The sequence below is a fragment of the Nyctereutes procyonoides genome, unplaced genomic scaffold (genome assembly GCF_905146905.1).
Source record: "Nyctereutes procyonoides isolate TBG_1078 unplaced genomic scaffold, NYPRO_anot_genome, whole genome shotgun sequence".
In the NCBI taxonomy this organism is placed as follows: Eukaryota; Metazoa; Chordata; class Mammalia; order Carnivora; family Canidae; genus Nyctereutes; species Nyctereutes procyonoides.
In genome coordinates this window covers 57282528-57301648 of record NW_026575131.1, presented here as the reverse complement: position 1 = coordinate 57301648, position 19121 = coordinate 57282528, and the positions used below count along the sequence as shown (strand labels likewise).

The window sequence follows — 19121 nt, the reverse complement described above, 5'->3', positions numbered from 1 at the left end:
AGGGAGGACGGAGAGAAGGAGGGGAGGAGAGAGAGACAGAGAGGGAGAGGATACTGAGGTCGATGAGTGCCTTTTTCTGGAACCAAAGATGTGTGTGACATGTTCTCTTGTCCTTATCGACTCGCTATTCTCCCAGCTTTTTAAGCAACCGATCTGAGTGATGCTTCTAGAACCTCTGGGTGTTGGGGAAGAATCCTAAGCGTCCCTGTCCCCGCTCAGCAACCAACTCCTCCCGCACACGCACACGCACACGCACACACGCGCCGCTGCCCTGCGCGGGCGCCGGGCCCCCTCCTTGCACCTCCGCTGTCCCCGGGCTCCGGGGCGGCGCACCTGCTGGCGGGGGACAGGGCTGGGTAAGGCGCCTGCTCCCCCAGCATTTAAGATCCGCGGCTCACACGCCACAGGTGTCTGTTGTGGCCTCTGTTGGAAAGTTAGGAATTGGGGGGGCCCTGCTGCTGGTGGAACTCTCGAGCTCTGGTGACCTGTGGTCAGGGCGGTCACGCCCCACCAGCTCCGGGCACAGAGGAATCCCCGGACTCCCGGGTCCCCATCAACCCCCCAAACACTCACGCGCGCGCGCGCGCGCGCGCACACACACACACACACACACACACACACCCGCCTTCCCCCACCCGCTCCCGAGCCCCCTTGGGCCCCACCCCGCTGTCCCCAACACCCAGCTGGTTGTCACAATACCAAAGACCATTCTCCACGCAGGGAATGACACCTCCAGCACAGCTCCTTAGAGCCTTTGACAATTTTCTCTGAAATACCTCAAAATATTTAATGTATAGTTTATGTGATAAAAAGAAAAATCCTTAGCTAGTTTTTGGAATACGTGACTTGAAGCTTTATACCGTTAAATTATAATTTTGCAGACGATGGTATGTCATTTCTTTGAAGAGTTCCGTGGGAGACACATTGAATGTCAGGGCAGCGAGCCGGGTGGTGAGAGGCCGCGGGCGAGGCGGCGACAGCAGAGGCCGCGGGCGCGGGGACCGGCGTTTACAGATTTCTTACCCAAAACGAGTCCTTTTAGGAAAGACAGGAAGAGAGAGAGAGAGTGTACCTTTCTGTTCTCCGGCGTGTTCTGTTTCTCGTTTTTTGGAGTCGTGTCTGATAAGAGTATTTATTATTCTATGTGTTCTGTGTTCAAATGTAATTTAAGAAAAAAAAAGTAAGAAAAATCCCAAAAAAAGACAATGGAATTTGATTTGCTGCATGACTAATGTACTCTTTCTTGACGCTGATGTGCTGGGGGGCGGGGGGGCGGGGCGGGGCCCCGGGGTCCGTGTCGCATGGTTGTGTTTCACGCTCCAGTTGGGTCGTGCTCCTTTGCGCTGCTCTGTGTTCGTGTCCCCCTGTCTGAGGGTCTGTGTCCAGCGGCGGGAGGGGGGCGAGGCCTCGGGTGGGGGGACGGGGACGGGGGACTGGGAGGCGGGGGAGTCGCAGGGCCTCAGCCTGAGCCCCGTCTCCACCTCCCGGTACCCACGTGCCACCTGCCTGTGCCAACTAGGTGGGAGATCCTGGGTCTCCCATTCCTGGTTCTTGGGGGGCCAGTGGGTGTGGCCGCCACCCCGGACCCCCTACCCCAACCCAGCTGGTTTCACGTGAGCATGAATTCCCAAGTGTCTTGTTCAGAGGAGAGAGACAATCAGCCAATTCGAGTCTTGTCGCCCAGGGTGGTGGGGGCCGGGGCGCACCCCGACTTCCCGAGATGCTGAGTGCCCTCCTGAGACAGTCCCCCACCCCCACCCCCGCCCCGGGCAGGCACCCAGGCTCCAGGCCCTGGGCTGGACGGGAGTTCACCTTTCTGTCTGGCCTGGGATGGGGGGGGGGGCTCGGCTGTGGAGCCCCCCTCCTGGCTCCTCCCAGTAAGATTCCCGAGAGGGGGCTCTGGGGTAGTGGTCCCACCTCTGCTGAGCTCCCACGGGGAGGCCCCCTCGAGCCAGGCCCCAGGAAGGGGCCTGGGGGAGGCGGGACCTCACTCTGAAGGTCATGGAGGACCCCCTGGAGGCCCGGGGTGGGGGGCAGGCTGCAGGGCCCCTCCCGTCCAGCCCAGCACCACCTGGGATTTGGGCCGTTCCACTCTGGAACCAGAGCAGCGTGAGCCCCCCCAGCAGCCCCTCCTGGGCTTCCCCGCTGGGGCCCCGGCACCCCAAGGGCTGGTCTTTGGGGGGGTTCTCTCCGGCAGGAGGGAGGGAGTGCCAGGAGCCCATGTGGCCCTGAGTGTTTAATCAACACTGGACACTAAGGCTGCTCCCACGGGGCACCGGCTGGGTCACCCGAGTCCCCCCCAGGGCTGGAGGGATCAGAAGCCCTCCCCCTCCCTCCCTCAGGTGACAGGCTGAAAAGTTAAAATCATCGTCATTGTTAACCATTGCTGTGCTGGATTTGTTGTTTTGTTTTTCTCCAATAAATTATTTTCTACTCACTCCGCTGATTTGCGTGTTGGGGGACGGGGAGTGTTGGGGGGCGGGGGAGCGTGTGTCTCCCCGGGGGGCCTCGGCCTCCCGCTTGGGGCCCAACGCGGTTGCTCTGAGGGGGCGCCTTGGGGCAGCCTGGATGGGGCCGACCTAGTCCCAGGAGAGTCGGCAGGGCGGAGCCGCGCTGGTGGGGAAGCTGCTCCCCTCCCCGCTCCCCTCCCCTCCCCACTGCCCTCCCTGCTCCCCTCTCCCTTCCCCGCTCCCCTCCCCTCCCTGCTCCCCTCCCTGCTCCCCTCCCGGTTCTCCTCGCCTCTCCCCTCCCCCCAGGACTCTTCCTGCAAATCGCCCCTCGGGCCAGCAGAGGGAGGTGTTGGGGTCGCCCGCGCGGGCCGGAGCGAGCCCGGAGGAGCCGGGAAAGGTGGGTTATCGGTTTATTAGCAAAGGACACGGGCGCGGAGCGAGCGGGCCGTCACTGCTCCCCGCGGGCCGAGCGCTCGGGGTCGGGCGGCCCCCGCCGGACCGGCTGCAGCAGCCTCCGCCAGCTGGAGGGCCAGGTCCCCCGGGGCGGCGGCGGGACCCCCCACCGCGACGCCTTCCCCGGGGCCTCGGGCAGGGGCTGCGGCGAGCTCCCCGCGTCCTGGGCCGCGCCGGGCTGCCGGGCGTGCCGCTGGTCCACGGTGGCGCAGGAGCTCGCCGTGCGCGGCTCGTCCTCCGAGGACACCCTGCCCTGCCGCCGCCTCCCCACGAACGACAGCGTCCGCGGCAGCCGGGGGGCCTCCGTGGCGCCGGGCGGCGGCTCCCGCGGCGGGTGGGCCTCGTGCGCCAGCAGGTCGCTGTCGGGGCCCGGCGCCCTCCGCAGGCTCGTGCCCTGCGTGATCAGGTCCGCGTAGCCCTCGCGGTGGGAGAAGGCGTAGCTGGAGCGCCGGCCCCGCGACTCCCGGCGGAGCTGGGGCCCCTCCGCCGCCGCCGCCGCCTCGCTCGGGGCCGCCTCCGCCTCCTGCACGCGGGACAGCCCGGTCACCGTCACCTCTCGGGACCCGCCCCCGGGCCGCCCCCGCCCTCGGGGCCCCGACCCTGGACGACCCCCGGGTGCCTTGGGTGCCCCCTGGTGGCGATGCCCACACAGGTGGGCCTGGGAGGCCGAGTGTGCAGCCTGAGGGCAGAAGGGGGCAGGCTCGGGTCCGCTATTCCGCTCAGCCCTGGGGCCCCTCTAGGCGTCGGTCATGGGAGCCCCTAAATTCCCACACACACTTGTTTTCTTTTTAGCAGAATACGTGTAACACAAAACGTACCTCCGTGACCCCCGTAGGTGCACAGCTCAGGGCACGGAGCACCCTCACCCGCCGCGCACCCACCCCCACCACCATGTCCAGAACCTTCCATCTCCCCACACAGAGACCCCGTCCCCAGGAAGCACTGACCCCCGCCCCCCTCCCCTGGCTCCCACCACCTCCTCTCTGTCTCTGTGCACGGGCCTCCTCTGGGGATCTCCTGGGAGTGGGGTCCTGCGGGAGCCGTCCTTCTGGGTCTGGGTCCCCTCCCCGAGCCCGGTGTCCTCGGGATCCATCTATGTGGGGGCAGGTGTTGGGGTCCCTTCCTTCCCAGGGCTGGGTCGTATCCCGGGTATGGACGGGCCACACAGTGGGTACCCGTTCCCATCGGGTGTGGACGGACCCCAAGTTGCTCTGTCCTGTGGAACCCCAAGCCTGACCATCTGAGGGTGACCCTGGGGCCTGTTACTTGGTGTCCCCTGCTCCAAGGGCACCGGATGTGTGCCCGGGTCTCCACTCCTCCCACCGCCCCCTGTGTCTTGGAGCTTCTGTCTTCCCGCACAGGCTGTGGCTGAGGGGTCCCAAGAGAGTGCAACAGGGACCCCTGGCTCTCACCTTGGGGCGAGGCTTCTTGAGGGCTTGGTAAATGACACGCAGGGCCAGTGTGGGCAAGGTGTTTAGTGACACATTCAGCAGGATGACCAGCAGGATGGAGGGGTGGGACAGCACGTTTCGGTCAGCATCTAGTGACAGGGCAGGGTCACAGCCCAACCCCGGCTGGAGCCTCCACAGAGCCTCCTGACACCCAACACCGTCCCCTCCTCCCGCCCCCCTGCATGCACCCCTGGGGCAGCTGAGAAGACAGAGGCTCCGAGAGGGGCAAAGCGGGTCCCCCTCTCCAGGGCCCACCACCCACCCCCTGCTGGGGGCTCACACAGAAATGGGAAGGTCTTGGGTGAGATTTGGAAGAGCCAGAAACTCTGGGTGACCCAAGTTACAACCACATAGAAGAAGAGGCTGAGGACAATGGCCAGCACAGACAGGACTGTCCAATACTTGATGATGAGTATGACCTGAGTGGGGAGACAGGACGAAGCCAGGGTGGCACCGAGGGCTCCAGTGGGGGCCAGATCCCCGGGGCCCACGAGTGGCACCTGCTAGAGCCCCCGGCAGGGTCACTGCGCCGGGAGACCGCGGTGCCTCGTGTCCCAGGGCCCCGAGTGGGACCAGCTGGTGGCCCGCCTACCTCCATGGTGATGGATAGCAGGCCCGACAGGGCCACGACCACCGCGAAAGACTGGTAGTCGCTGAAGCTGATGGGCCCAGCTGAGTCTTGGGTGACCCACAGGGTCATGAAGAAGTTGACCAGGGAGGTGACCATGCCGTGGGCAAGGGCCTGGACAAAGACCCAGTAGTTAAAGAGCTCGTCCTTCTGGCCAGCGACGTACAGCTCGGGCAGCTCCAGGCTCCGCTCGGCACTCACATCCTGGGGGTGGGGCGGGGGCGAGTGGCAGGCTCTTGGGACCTGGTGGGGAGTGGGGTCGGCCCCTCGCCCTCCGGGGAGGGTGGACACCGGAGCGTCTCCAGGGGAGGGGGAGGCGGTGGCGGGGCCGGGGGCTGCTCACCTGCTCGAACAGGCCGACGTAGAGGATGGGGAGTGTGCTGTAGAGCAGGTTGAAGAGCGCCAGGAACCAGCCTTCATACAGAGGCTGAAAAGTCAAGTTACAGACCTGCTGAGACCAGGGGCGGCCTACAGGAGGCTTGATGAAGGCTGGGAGAGGAAAGGCCGAGAGGAGAGGCGGGCGTCTAATTACTGCCCAACTGCCCCCTTTCTGTCCTGTGTTGTTTTTGTTTTTGTTTTTGTTTTTAAGATTTTGTTTATTTAGTCATGAGAGACACAGAGAGAGGCAGAGACACAGGCTGAGGGAAAGCAGGCTCCCTGCGGGGAGCCAGATGTGGGACTCGATCCCAGGACCCCAGGGTCACGCCCTGAGCCGAAGGCAGACGAAGGCAGACGCTCAACCGTGGAGCCCCCCAGGCGTCCCTCCGTCCTTTTAAGGCGGTGGCTTCAATGCAGAACCACAGGAGGAAAAATGACCTGAGGATGTGGGGTATTTTGTCCTTTTAGGTTGCGGGAGGTGACCACGCGGAGGAGCCCTTGGGGCGAGTAGCGCTCCTGAGGACGAATGCAACCCCGCTAACGGAATATGGGCTTCGGCTCTAAAATCCCCGTACGTGCGCTCTGGTATCGAGCAAACAAGGGACAATAAAAGATCTTGCAAGAATCAGGTTTCTCACTGTTGAGAGAAGAGAATCACAAATGAGAACGTGGCAAAGGCTACGCGGAGCCTCGTCCCGCGGGACTGGAATCACGCGGATCGCTGTGAACTCATAGTTCTTAATATTCAATAAAGATGGATGGATGGACAGGCAGACACCGAGGGGACACAGGTGTAGACGTTCACCTCCACGGGGTTAATATGACGCGGTTACATGGCAGGGCCGGCGAGCACACAGCGCTGAGATCCCGGTGTCTCAGCACCGAGGGCCAGGGCTCCCCGTGGGCAGGGCTGCGGCAGCGCTGGGGCAGGAACGTACAAAATGAACACGGGGAGTCCTGCAGCCCCGGGAAGTGGGGAGAACGGCGGGCACGTGTCCGAAGGACAAATCAGGGACAATCTGAGCACAAAATACACAGTGAGTAATACCCCCGAGTGCACCCTGCTAGGAACACACGCCGAATGGACAAGTAGAGCAGAAGCCGCGGCTCCTCCAGCTGACACACGCGCACAGGAACCGCCGCTGTCCCGCACGGGCCCGAGCACGTGCGACGCCTGCCTTCAACGCTGCGCGACGTCGCGCTGCGAGTCCTCGCCTGAGCCATCAGATAAGGAAAGGAAATAAGTGCTATTCAGGTAGAAAAGGAAGAAGCAAAGAGATCCCTGTTTGCAGAGGGCACCATCCTATACGCGGAAACTCCCATAGGATCCACCAGGAAGCTGCTAGAGCCGATTAACAGATTCAGCAAAGTTGTGGGGCACAGACCAAAACTCAAAAAATCACTCCTGCTTGTATACACCGGCAGCGAACAGTCCCAAAAGCAAATCAAGCAAACAATTCCATTTATAGAAACACCTGAAAAAGGGGGCACCTGGGTGGCCCAGCGGTCGAGCGTCTGCCTTCGGCCCAGGGCGTGACCCCGGGTCCCCGGATCGAGTCCCACATCGGGCTCCCTGCAGGGAGCCTGCTTCTCCTTCTGCCGGTGTCTCTGCCTCTGTGCGTGTGTGTGCGTGTGTGTGCGTGTGGGTGTGTCTCATGAATAAATAAATATTCTTTTTAAAAAGGAACATCTGAGGAATACCTATAAACAAAGAAGGAAAACAAACCCACACCACACGCTCGTGTCTGGCGCCTCTGGGCCGCGGTTTCGGTGACGGGAGCTCATTCCCGCTGGCGCGGGCTCGGTGGCTCCGCCGCCTGCCACCCCTTCCCAAGCTCCCGAGGGCGCGTGTCACCTCTGCCGCGACGCGGCCCAGAGCCCAGGGGTCAGGGACGCAGCCCCCTCGCCCCTGGGGGCCAGCGCCCGGGGCCCCGGGCGGCGCAGCGCACCTGCGCGGTGAAGCCGCTGTAGAAGGCGAACCAGACCTGCACCATCATGCTGGCCAGAGACTTGTAGACGAAGTAGCGCAGGAACTTGCAGACGCGCACGTAGGACCAGCGCCCGTGCACCAGCAGCAGGCGCCTCAGGAAGCTGAACTGCGCCAGCGCGTAGTCGCTGTTCTGCACCGCCTGCATGCCCTCCTGCCCCGCCAGCCCCACGCCGATGTCCGCAGCTGCGGGGGCACGGCCGTCAGCCCCGCGGCCCGCCGCCCCGCCGCCCCGCCGCCCCCGCCGCCCGCTACCCACTCTTGATCATGTTGACGTCGTTGGCGCCGTCCCCGATGGCCAGGGTCACCACGCGCTGGTATTTCTTGACCAGCCCCACGATCAAGGCCTTCTGCTTGGGCGTCACCCGGCAGCAGATGACCGCTTGGCACTGCGAGGCCAGCTCCACGAAGGCGCGCTCCCGCTGCACGCACAGCATGTCGCTGCTGCTGGAGGCCGCGGCCTGCGGCGCCAGGCCGGTGCCCCGCAGGGGGATCCCCAGGGCGCGCCACATCAGGGACATGCGCCGGGCCCGCAGGAAGTCCGTCTTCTGCTCCGCCGGCTCCTGCCAGGGCTCGTCCACCTCCACGTTCACGCTGTGGACCAGCGCCCGGGGCTCCCTGCGCAGAGACAGCAGCACCTGGTCCTGGGGGGGGGCGGGGGGGGCATCACTGGCCGCAGCCTCGGCTCCAGGGCGCCCCCACCGGCCCCTCCTCCCGGGCCAGGCGATTAGAGGCTGAGCCCCCGGTACCCGGGCCCTGTCGCAGCCCTGAGGGGACACTGACCAGGAACTCCCCGGTAATGACCATGGCCACCTTGATGTGTGGCAGGAACTGGTTCTTCCAATGGCCCTTGCCCTTGCCGTGCGGCTTGTTGTTGTTGCTCTCCCAGTAGGCCTCCAGGATCTGCCTGCGGACGACGGACGGACGGCGGGGTCACCAGGCTCGCCGGGGCCCAGGCCCCCCCGCCGCCCCGCCCCACCTCGTACAGTATCTCCCTCTCCTCCAGGATGAGCATGCTCTCCGACAGCAGCTGGCAGGCAAAGCCGATGTTCACCGCCGTCTCTGCAAAGGAGCCGGCTCAGCGCCCGGCAGCCCCTGGCTTGGGGCCATGCCCACCGGCTGCGTAGACGCGGACCCGGCCCCTCCCCCTCCTCGCCAATGACGGGCGGCCCTGAGAGGTCGGCTCGGGTCCCCACCGCGGTCGGTCCGCTGGCCCAGGCTAGGCCCCCGAGGAGGGGGGTCCGGGGGCCGCGGCCAAGGAAGGGCTCATTAGACATAGCACGGCCACCCATGGGCGCTTCTTGGCACCCACAAAAATGACTTAATTTCTTTTAAAATCAGAAGAAAAAAGAGAACATAACCCACTTGGGTATCTGTGTTTATACTAATGCAGCCGCAGGACGTCAGTGCAGGTACCTTGCGGGTCGGCGCCCAAGGCCTAGGTCCTGATGCGGCCCTGCTGGCCCCTGAAGAGCCCAGGGCAGGGAGAGTCGGGGCGCCCGGGGCCTGAGGCTCCTTGCTGCTGTGGCCCCGAGTCCCTGGGCTGGCCCACGTCACACAGGGGTGACGGGCCCACGCTCCGTGCCAGCCCACCCGAAGGAGATGCCCCCCTGCGCTGGGCGTCACCGCCCTGAGACCCACCTTGCTTATCACCTGTGAGGACCCACACCTTAATGTTCCCCTGCTTGAGACACTTGATGGTGTCGCACACGCCGTCCTGCAGTCTGTCCTCAATGGCTGTGGCTCCCAGCAGCTGGGGGCGGGGGGTGGGGACTCAGCTCCGGGGCAGGTGTGGGGGCTGCGGGCCCCCCCTGCACACGCGGCCCACCTGCAGGTTCTGCTCCATCTCCTCATACACCTGGTGGAGGGCCTGCGCCCGGTTCTGCAGCAGGATGCTGGCCTCCTGGTGCCGCTGGCGCCAGCCCTCGAACACGGCCTCGTCCACCTCCTTGTAGGCCAGGCACAGGGTCCGCAGGGTCTGCTCTGCGAAGGACTGCGGGCCGGGCCGGTGGGCCTGGCACCACCCTCTCGCTGCCCGCCGGCCCCCTGCCCCGTGGACCCCCGCTCCCCGGCCCCCCAGGGCCCTGCCTCCCCAGCCAGGAATGAGGCCATTCGTAACAGACCCTAAGACCCTCCCTCCTGCCAGGGCCGTGGGGTTAGGGATGTCTCTGCCCCACTCAGCCTCCCTCTTCAAGGGCCCTCTCGGGGTGGGGGGGCAGGAAGGAGGGATCCTGCCTCGGGGACATCCTTGCACATCAGAAGAAACAGATAGGTCTTTGCTGCTCTCGTGCCTCAGTTTACCCCTTTGTTCCCCAAGGCAGTTGAGCCGAGCCATGTTGCCGAGCTCCTGGGCTCTGTGTCATTACTCTGTGTGCGTGTCCCCAGCTCAGAGTTGGAGACCAGAGGCCGCCCCCAACCCCCCCCCGCAGAGCAGGGCACAGGGGGAGCCCCGGGGGATGGACACAGGACAAGCTCTCCCCAGACACACCCACGGCCCCCATGCTAAGTGATGCTGGACACCCAGCAAAGCCCTGGGGGCCTCACAAGGTCCGGGCTGGGCCAGGGAGGACACCTGGCAGGACCCGACAGCCTGTGTCAGGGCTGAGGCAGGAAAACCTCCCTGGAGGTGGGGGCCTCGCATCTGAGGTTTGAGGACCAGAAGATCCTGAGTGACAGACAGGAAGGGGCATGCCAAGTGGACGGACCAGTGTGTACGAAGGCCCTGAGGCACCACCTGAGGTGGAGGCAAACTGCCACCTGGAAACTGGGGGTCCCAGGAAACCCTCTGGGGACAAGGAGCCACGAAGCTAGAGAGGCCAGCAGGAGACAGGCAGATGGAGTCTCAGCAGCCAGGCAGAGGACTTCGGGCGTCACCCACGGAGCAGAAGACTGGAGGCCAGGAGGCCAAGGCTGTGTTAGCACCCAGGCTGGGAAGAGGCGGACGGTGTCCAGGGCCAATGTCCAACCACAGGGTGTCCTTGTGAGACTTAGAAGAGGTGCCCTCTGGACACACACAGCTTAGAGTTCAGCTCCTTCCCAGCCTGGGGTGGGGCTTGTGCAGTGCACAACCTGGACACCTGGACGTGGCCAGCCGGGTGCCTGCCATTCCTTGGCACACTCGCCTCCTCGGCCTCCTCTCCCGGTCCCTGTGCCCTCACCCCCGGTCCCCTGCCCCCCACAGCCTCTCCTCCCACAAGGACTCACAGCCAAGGCCTCCTCGGTAGTCCACTCTTGCGTGCCTTTGTTGCGCAAGCGCTGAAAGATGACCGTGTCAGCGCCTTTGGTGTAGAGGTAGATGGAGCCCTCGGGGTTGCGGACTGCAGAGCAGAGGAGGCCTGGCTGCCCACACTGTCCCCCGCCCCCGCCCCCCCCCCCAGGGCCCGGGCGCTCACCCAGCACCGACATGCGCTTGCGTATGCTGTTGAAGTCCATCATGGCCAGCACCTGGTACACCCGTTCCTCCCCCAGCTCCATCACCGTGATGCTGTCCTGCGTGCGGGCCACGAACACGTAGCCAAAATTCCGGGCCGCGGTGACCAGCGCCTCCTCGTCGGGGGACGCTGCCTGGTACACCAGCCGGTCTGGGGGAGGGAGGCACAGGGTGGGGCGGGCGCCCTCCCACTCATCCCTAGCGGTCCCGTCACAGCTGGGGGGCGGGCAGACCCGGGGGGGACATGGGGTGCCGGTGCGGGCTGCTGGGGCGAGCCCAGCGGAGGGGGCGGGTGCTGGGCCTCAGGCCTGGTCGCCCCCAGGGCCAGGGAGCGTCTGAGGGCCCGCGCCCCCGGCGGGGAGGGGTCGGCGCACGCACTGTCCCTCTCCTGCGCCATCACGGTGTGGCAGATGGCCAGCAGGCGCCAGAACTCCCGCACCAGCCTGTCCTCTCCCGCGCGGACGGCGCGCAGCAGCCTCGAGTTCCGGTAGAGCAACTTCCCGTCGGCAAACTCGTTCCAGAGGTAGGGGTCCTCCTGCGGGCGCGGTGAGGCAGGCAGGGGCTCGGGGCCGCTGCTGCCCGGGCCCCCACCACCCGGGGCAGGGCGGCCGGGGCTCACCTTAGCTGGGGTGTCCTCGTCCTCATCCGGGCCTGGGGAAAGACCCCGCGTCAGGCCTCGCTCCCCGGACCCCCGTCGGGTGCAGCCGACCAGCTGGGCCCGGGGCTCTGCACTGAGGAGGGCCAGGTGCAGCCGCAGCTCCCGGGGTCCCCACGGGCGGCCCGGCGAGCGGCTCAGCCCCATGGGCCACACCGCCTGTGGGGCCCTCCTGGGATCGGGTCACAACAGGACTTGGCTGCCTACTTTGAGAAACTGGGCGACTCCGCATAAGAACCTGGGTCCCCAGCCCTTCTAGACACATCAGAAGACCTGGCCTGGGGTCCACGCCGCTCGCCACAGACCCCGCCGCCTCCTATTGCCCCCCGACCCCGGCTGAGGGTGGGTGGAGTCCACAGGAGGGCACGAGCCACCGGGTCCCACCCAGCGGGCCCTCTCTCGACCCGCGCCAGTCTACAAGGCCCGGGGCCCGCCCACCACAGCCCTGCGCCGAGAGCTAAGGAGGCCAACTGGGGGGAAAGCCGAAAGGAGAACGCGGTCTCGTGACACATGGAAAGGTTTCCGTGTAAAAACCCAGAACCCTCCCCACGTGTGGGCAGATGCCTTGACGGTGGACACCCAGCACCCCGGAGGCCGACACCCGGCGGCCCCAGAGGTGCACAGCCCGGCTCCGCGGCCCTCGGCGGGTCCCGAGACCACGCCGGCAGCTCGGGCAGGTCAGGCTGAGGGAGGCTGAGGGAGGCTGTGGGGCGCTGCCGGGGTCCCCACCATAGATGACGCCCCCGATGCAGCACTTCTTGAAGGTCATGATGTTCTGGGTGAGCGTGCCCGTCTTGTCCGAGAACACGTACTCCACCTGGCCCAGCTGGTCGTTGAGGCTGGTGCTGCGGGCCTTGGCGGGCTTGTCCTGCGGCTCGTAGTACATCTGCACGTCCCAGTTGATGAAGATGCTGTTCCCCAGGTAGATGAATTCCACCCTGAAAGGCAGCCGCGGGGTCAGGCCCGGGCCCAGGAGGCGGGGGGGGGGGGGGGGGGGGCTGGGACTCACATGATGAACATGGCCATGGGCACCATGACGCTGAGCAGGATGAGGAAGCCCCAGAAGATGATGAAAGTCTCGGAGGCCACACTGTGCATGTAACTGGACGACACGTAGTGGTGCTTGGCCTTGAACTCGCTCACCTTGAACCAGAAACCGAAGCTCAGCCCCATGGAGATCAGCACCAGTGACAGGAAGATCTGTGGGGACAGAGGGGCCGCTGGAGTGTGGGGAGTCCTGGAGTGAGGACACAGGGGATGCACCCGCGGCGGCGGGGGGTGGGGGGAGGGGGCTGCAAGGGGGGGCTGCGGGGGCTCCTGGGGCCAGGCAGGGGGGCTTCAGGGAGAGGGGTCCTGCAGTGGGGACCTGGGGGGGCTGTGGGGGTGCCGCAGGGGGGCAGGCAGGGGCCAGGCAGTTGGGCAGGCAAGGGGCAGACAGGGGGCAGGCAGGGGGCAGGCAGGGGGACAGGTAGGAGGGCAGATGGGGGGCAGGCAGGGGGGCAGGCAGGGGGACACTCCTTCAGCGACAAGATTTCAAAAGAGATAAAACTAACGGGGCAAAAAATTAACTGCCAGTCAGGGGAGGCCGGCGGCTCACACCCTGCCCCTGCCCCTGCCCCTGCCCCTGCCCCCTGCCCCTGCACCCTCCGGGGCCTGGGAACCAGCAGCTCAGAGTTCACCACGGAAGGAGGAGACGTGACTGCCAGACGGCTGTCCTCCGGGAACCGTCCCAGGAGGCGGCCGCGCCATCCGCACGCAGGGACACTGAGGCCTGGAGGCGGCCGCAGGGACCTGGGGGACCCCTCCCCTGCGGGCACCAGGCCAGGCCCCTCACCAGCACCACCAGCCGGTTCATCAGACGATCTATCTTGGTTCTCTTCAGGTGGACCTTGCCGCAGTTCTTCATGATCTTGGTGTCGAAACCTGAGGGGTTTGCACCTGCTCAGGCCCCCCGCCCGCCGCGGGACAGGTGCCCGCTCCCCGCAGACCCCCGCCCCGGGCGCCGGGCGGCCGTACCCGCGTAGATGACCATCCCGTAGCACGTGTCCGTGTTGCGGACCTTGCAGCCGCGCAGCAGCAGGTTGCCGCTGTCCAGGGGGTGCTTCCTGCCCTTCCACTCCAAGCACCCCACGAAGTGGTGCAGCCGGCTGTTGGGCTCTTCACACACCACTTTGCCTGGGGGCAAGCGAGGTCGGGGCGCTGAGGGCCGGCCGCCTCCCCCCGGCACGCCAAGGCCGGCCCCTCCGGGCACCAGGACTCGCGCCTCCGCGCAGAAGCCCTCCCCCAGGCCCCTTGCTCGTGGATTCGGCCCTCGGGTGTCCCTAGACATTGTTCGGGTGCTGGTGTCCCTGACGTCCGCCTTGGCCTCGCCAGCACCTGGCATCCAGCAGGTGCTCAACAAACGCTTGAGGTGGAGAGGAAGGGAAGCACACCGGCATCGGGCACCCTGAGACCACGGGGACAAATGCGGGGGGCACCGCGGGCTGTTCCAGCAGGTGGCGGGAGAGGCCCTTCCCCCACCGCGCAGCAGGCATGTCCAGCCCTCCTCTGTCTGAGAAAATAGGGGGTCACGGGCTGGCCACGGGCAGGGTGAGGATGACGACGAGGTGGGGGCTCGGGCCCGGGGGGACCCAGAGCCAGCGTTCCTTCTGGAAGTGCACATGGGGGCTGCCCACGGCTGGACCGGCTGGAGAGCCAGGGGCCGGCCCGCGTCTCCTGCCGCCTCTGTGACCTGCTCCCCGCTCTGGAACCGGGGGCCTTGCCCTGCAGGACCTGGGGCGGCTGGGGCAGGTCGGGGCCCAGAGGGAGGAGGCTGCCCCCCACACCAGGGAGGCTTTCCCCCGGGGTAGCGTGACAGACGGGCACCTGTCCGTGGGTGTCGGGAGGGGGGCCGTGGCTCAGGGCGAACTCTGCTCCGGAACCCTCTAGACCGACTGCCCCTCACAGCGGGCCAGGAGAACATTGGGCCTCTCCCGGTGGACAGATGGACACTAGGGTGCCCACGGGTGCCACCCACGGCCCTCCCGCCCGCCGCGCAGGTGCCTTTTCAATCAAACTTCCAGCATCTTATACGTGGAACGTGTCGCCTGATAATACGCAGCCCTGGGAGCGTGACCGCGGGGCGACGGAGGGCCGTGGAACAGGCCGGGGCCAGCCGCCTCCCCCAGCAGGTGGGAGCTGGCACCTTGGAACGATGCCATCTTGCGGGGGCTGGTCAGCTCGTGGTGCGTGATGGGTGGCGCCTGCCTGAACTTCAGGTTGGTCTCCCTGGTGGCGGGACGGGGAGCGGGGAGCCGGTGAGCGGCGGGGGGGCGGCGGGGGGGCCTCCGGGCTCTGGCCCAACCTCGCCGCCGCAGGGGGACGCTCCAGGTCGCGCTCACCCGTCGATGTCCGCCGTCTCCACGTAGCACAGGCTGCTGGGCTCGGTGCTGGCGAGCAGGAGCAGGTCGGCCTGCGGGGGAAACGGCGTTGGGGGCGGGGAGCGGGGCGCCGCCCCCCAGCCAGCCGCCAGCTCACCGGGACCACGCTGTCTCTGTGCAGGCACACCAGGTCTCCCACGCGCAGGTTCGCCCATTTCTTCCACAGGAAGCTGCGGGGGGACGGGCCGAGAGGGTCCCTCTGTGCAGGGGGCCGGCCCTCGCTGACCCCCACTCCGGCCCCCCGCCCTCGCCGAGCCCCTGCGCCCCGGGTGGACGCCCCGCCCCCCCCCCCCCCCCCCCCGCCGGCGCCTCACCTCTTCCCCACCAGGATCTGGCAGGGCCTGTTGTTGACGATCCTGTCGCTCCTGTGTCGCCCCTGGGCTGACAGGGGGCGGGTCAGAGGGACGGGACGGCCCCGCCCCGCCCCGCCCCGCCCCGCCCCGCCCGGGCCCCCAGGTAAGGGCCAGGCCCCGTCCGCGCCCGCCCCCACTTACGATGTCATCCACCAGGTCCCGGGCCGCCCGGATGACGAGGAGGCACAGCAGCGGCGCAAACAGAGTGAACCAGGGCAGCGTGGAGATCTCGGGGAAGCCCTGGGGGGCCGCGGGGCTCAGGGGCCGCCGGACGGCCCCGCCCCCGCCGCTCACCTGGCCCCGCCCCCGCCGCTCACCTGGCCCCGCCCCGCCCTGGCCCCGCCCCACCCCCAGCCTCTCAGCCTGGCGGCCCATGTCCACGTGCTGCCCAGCCCCCTCTCCGCCAGACGTGGGGACAACCACCCCTGTCCCTCGGTCCCCTTTGGTCCTCTGTCCCTCTGGTCCCCTCTATCCCTGTCCCCTCTAGTCCCTTTGTCCCTCTATCCCTCTGTCCCTCTGGTCCCTCTGTCCTTCTGTCCCTCTGGTTCCCCTCACTGCCCAAAACTTCTCCCCAGCACACTCCTCCCTTCCCCGCCCAGCTCCATGTCACCTCCTCCAGGAAGCCCTCCCAGCCCAAGTCCATTCCCTCCTCAGGCTGTCCCTTGTCCCTCTCACAGAGCACCCCCCCCCCAGCCCCACGCCTTCCAGTCATCCCTCAGGTCTGAGCACCACCACCTAGCACGGGACCTGCACACAGTAGGTGCTCAGTAAGGTTCAGTGGATCTTTACTCAGAACAGAGGGCAACGCTGGGTGAGGGTCCGGGTGCTCTGGAAACCGCCCAGGGCTGGACCTCGGCACCACTGCCCTGCCCATCCCACCCAGGCCACCCAGGCAGTTCGGAGACCACCCTTGACCCCCGCTCCATCCTCGCCCTGGGGTCAGCACCGCAAGGGCTAGCGCCACGGGTCCTGTGTCCCAAACTGTCTCCCCCGGGGGTGGGGGGACCGTGTCCTGCTGGCGCCTAAAGGAGCCACGCTTGCACCTTCATCATTCAACAAACACTGAGCCCCTCCTGTGTGCCAGGCCCTGGGCCGAGCCGTCGGGCCCCAGCCACGGACCCGCTGACCATGCGCACCGCAGCCCAGGGAAACTGCCCTGGGTCTACAGGGCGCTGGGGCAGGGATGGTCAGGGTGGGCTCCCTGGAGTAGGCGCTGCCTCCAGCCCGCCACACCTGGAGAACAATGATGAAGAGGAAGTAGAGATTGGACGTGCGGTGGAACTGCTCATACAGGTTCAAGGGCAGGAAGGAAAAGACGTTGTACTTGGCCGTGCAGATGACGTTGCTCTGGAACGGAAGCCAGCATGAGATCGCCCGCAGGCCCGGGCCCACCGGCCCCGGCCCGCCCTCCGGCTGCCACCTGCACTGACTGAGCGCCCACTGAGTGCAAGGTCTGGAGCCAGAGTCCACCGAGTGCCCGCTGAAGGCCGAGCCGTAGCCAGCATTTCTGAGCCCCCTCGGGCGTGAAGACTCAGGGGGCAGAGCCGTGACTCAGTATCCCCCAGGATGACACACGCATGGGTTGGAGGTAGAGCCCTGTCGCCGCCCCGCGCTCTCCAGGGCCCTTACTAACTCATGCTAACGCAAACGGGCGCGGGGCCGGGGTGGGGGGAGCTGAGCCCGAGGCCGCAGTCCTGGGGTGAAAGCGGGGAGCACGGCCGCGGGCCCAGGGCGCCCACCTGATGCTTCTTCTTCTGCCAGCACAGGAAGCTCTTCTTCTTGAACTGGCTGTTGTAGGACCTGCTGTTGGCCTGCACCTCCCAGGTGAACGCTGCGGCGGACACGGCAGGCATCGCGCACGGCCGCGGGCACACTCGGGCTAACGACGCCCCAGAGGACGGCGGGTGGCCCAGGGGACCCAGCGCTGGAGACGCTCGGCTCGAGGCCAGGCAGCCGGTAAACAAGCGGCACGGCCCCCCGGCCCCCCTGCAGGGAGCCCGCCGGAATCCATGGGGTGACCCCTCGCCCGCCACCCCGGGCCCATCCCTGGGCTAAGAGAACAGGCTCTGGGAGACCCACTCTCACCCGTGCCCTCCGCAGAGGCATAAACTGAGGCCCAGCGACGGGCTCCAAGGGGATGGGCTCCAAGCCCCGAATCCTGACCTAGCGTTCAGCCATCAGCTCCGGGGACACGTGTAACCCGACAGGAGCCCACACTGGGCCCGTTGCATGGGGTCCCCTTCGCCCCCCCCTCCCGGACCCAGGACACACACCTGAGTTCTTCTCCTCCTCGAAGTCCTCTTGGTAGCGGAGACTGCCCATGCTGGTGGGGCTGGGGTGGGGGGAGCAAGGTCACATGGGGGCCCAGCCCTTGCTGGTCCCCATCGTCCAATTCTCTGCCCTCCGGGAACTCACACCTGAGAGCAGACCCTCTAAAATGTCACCTCCCGTGTCCATCAGTGGCCCCATCCCAGGGCTCAAGTTCCCGCCACTGGCTGGGTCCTCTGGGTGTCCTCAGGCCCAGGGGGTCCCAGGCTGACCCCCGAGCCCACAAGGGGCTCACATCAGCAGCCCCCAAGTTAGCAACTGACGGTTGCCTTGTCTTCCCCATTAAAGCCCAACCCCTGGATGAAGGCTCTTCTCAGGCCACTACTCCCACCCCGCCCCCTCCCCTGGGATGCCCGCGCCCACCTCCTCCGGGTGGTCCTCCGGGGTGGTCCTGCCACCGTCTCCTGCCCCAATCCCCGATGCCAGGCCCACTTAGGGGCTTGATGCGTGTTTGCTGACTAAGGGGGGCCCCCAGATTCTATGTCGGATCTGGAGGGTGTGTGGGAGGCCTAAGCATGGTCTTGGGGCAGCCAACCACGGCGGGGGGGGGGGGGGGGGGACAGGGGGCGGACACCACACCTTCTCTGGAGCCTGGAACCTCCCACCATCCAGCTCAGGCCGGACTCAGACTCTGGCCGTAGGCGCAGGAACCTGAGCCTCCTGCAGCAGCTCCCCCGGGGCCCCGGCCCCCACCCCGAGCCCCTGACCCGCGGTGCCCTCCACCAGGAGCAGCCTCGCCGCAGCGGGTGGGCGCCTCCTCACCCTTCTGCTCTCAGCTCATACTTCTCAGACCGGGCCCGCTGGTCCCCGTGCCTCCTCCGGGCTCCCCCTCTCCCTGCGGCGTCCCCCATCCCAGCTCGGATCCCCCCTCTCCGCTCTGCTTCTCTCCCTGTCTGAGCTGCGAGCTGGAGTCCGGAGCGCGCGGCGCGGAGATGGCAGGCGGCTCAGGGCACCGAGTCCCCAGGCCCCGAGGGGGCGGGCCTGGCTCAGCGCCCATTCGCCAGACGAGGACAAGCGAGGCTCGGGGTGAGCGGGACCCAGGGCCCGGGGAGGCCCCGCGGGGCAGATGGGTCGGGGGAACGCCCCGTGGCCAGGGTCCACCCCAAGTTCAGGTGGGGCAGGAGGACGTCCCCTTCCTCCCACTCGGCTCACCACAAGTCTCGAGCATCCCGCGGCGGCGGCGGCCCAGACGGTTCCCCCGGGACCCCGGGACCCCGGGGCGGCGGCGCTCCGCGGACTGCGCCCCGCGCAAACCTCCGGCGACGCCCCACGGAGGCCGCCGCGACCTCACGCCCTCAGGCTGGGCGGAGTCCAGAGAGGGTGCGCGGGCGCCGGGGGACGCACAGCAGCGGGAGCGCCGCCGCTCACTGGCGCGGGCCGGGGCGGGGGTCCGCGGGCGGCCGGGGCGGGGCGCGCGGCGCAGCTGTTGGCCCCGAGCCAACCGGCCTGAAACGGGCGGCGCGGGGCGGGGCCGGGGGCGGGGCCAGGAGGGTGGGGGCGGGGCCTCTTCGAGATGGGCGGGGCGGTGGGCGGGGCTGTTATGTGGGCGTGGCCTGTGACGTGACGCGCCCGAGGGGCGGGGCCGGGGC

At 67.1% G+C, this 19121-nt stretch overlaps 1 protein-coding gene across 3 annotated transcripts; it reads right to left on the bottom strand.

The window, feature by feature from the left end:
* Nucleotides 1-2846: 2846 nt before the first annotated feature.
* Nucleotides 2847-18841, bottom strand: ATP8B3 (ATPase phospholipid transporting 8B3). Of its 3 annotated transcripts, XM_055343518.1 has the most exons (28): nt 18685-18841; nt 17478-17536; nt 16944-17035; nt 16438-16551; nt 15346-15444; nt 15166-15227; nt 14949-15021; nt 14813-14883; nt 14617-14699; nt 13449-13607; nt 13267-13355; nt 12442-12632; nt 12162-12370; nt 11397-11428; nt 11156-11312; nt 10740-10928; nt 10552-10664; nt 9176-9340; nt 8989-9100; nt 8334-8409; nt 8131-8254; nt 7607-7991; nt 7310-7533; nt 5326-5409; nt 4947-5186; nt 4635-4773; nt 4316-4443; nt 2847-3426 (listed from the first exon to the last, which is right to left on the bottom strand). In XM_055343518.1, the coding sequence occupies exons 2-28, from the start codon at nt 17524-17526 to the stop codon at nt 2899-2901; spliced, it is 3987 nt and encodes a 1328-aa protein (XP_055199493.1). In that variant the 5' UTR covers nt 17527-17536; nt 18685-18841; the 3' UTR covers nt 2847-2898. The 3 variants fall into 3 exon arrangements, with proteins under 3 accessions (XP_055199493.1, XP_055199491.1, XP_055199492.1); XM_055343516.1 differs by lacking the exons at nt 14617-14699; nt 14813-14883; nt 14949-15021; ... (4 more) ...; nt 17478-17536; nt 18685-18841 and having other exon boundaries at nt 13449-14431; XM_055343517.1 differs by lacking the exons at nt 14617-14699; nt 14813-14883; nt 14949-15021; ... (4 more) ...; nt 17478-17536; nt 18685-18841 and having other exon boundaries at nt 7346-7533; nt 13449-14431.
* Nucleotides 18842-19121: the final 280 nt, after the last annotated feature.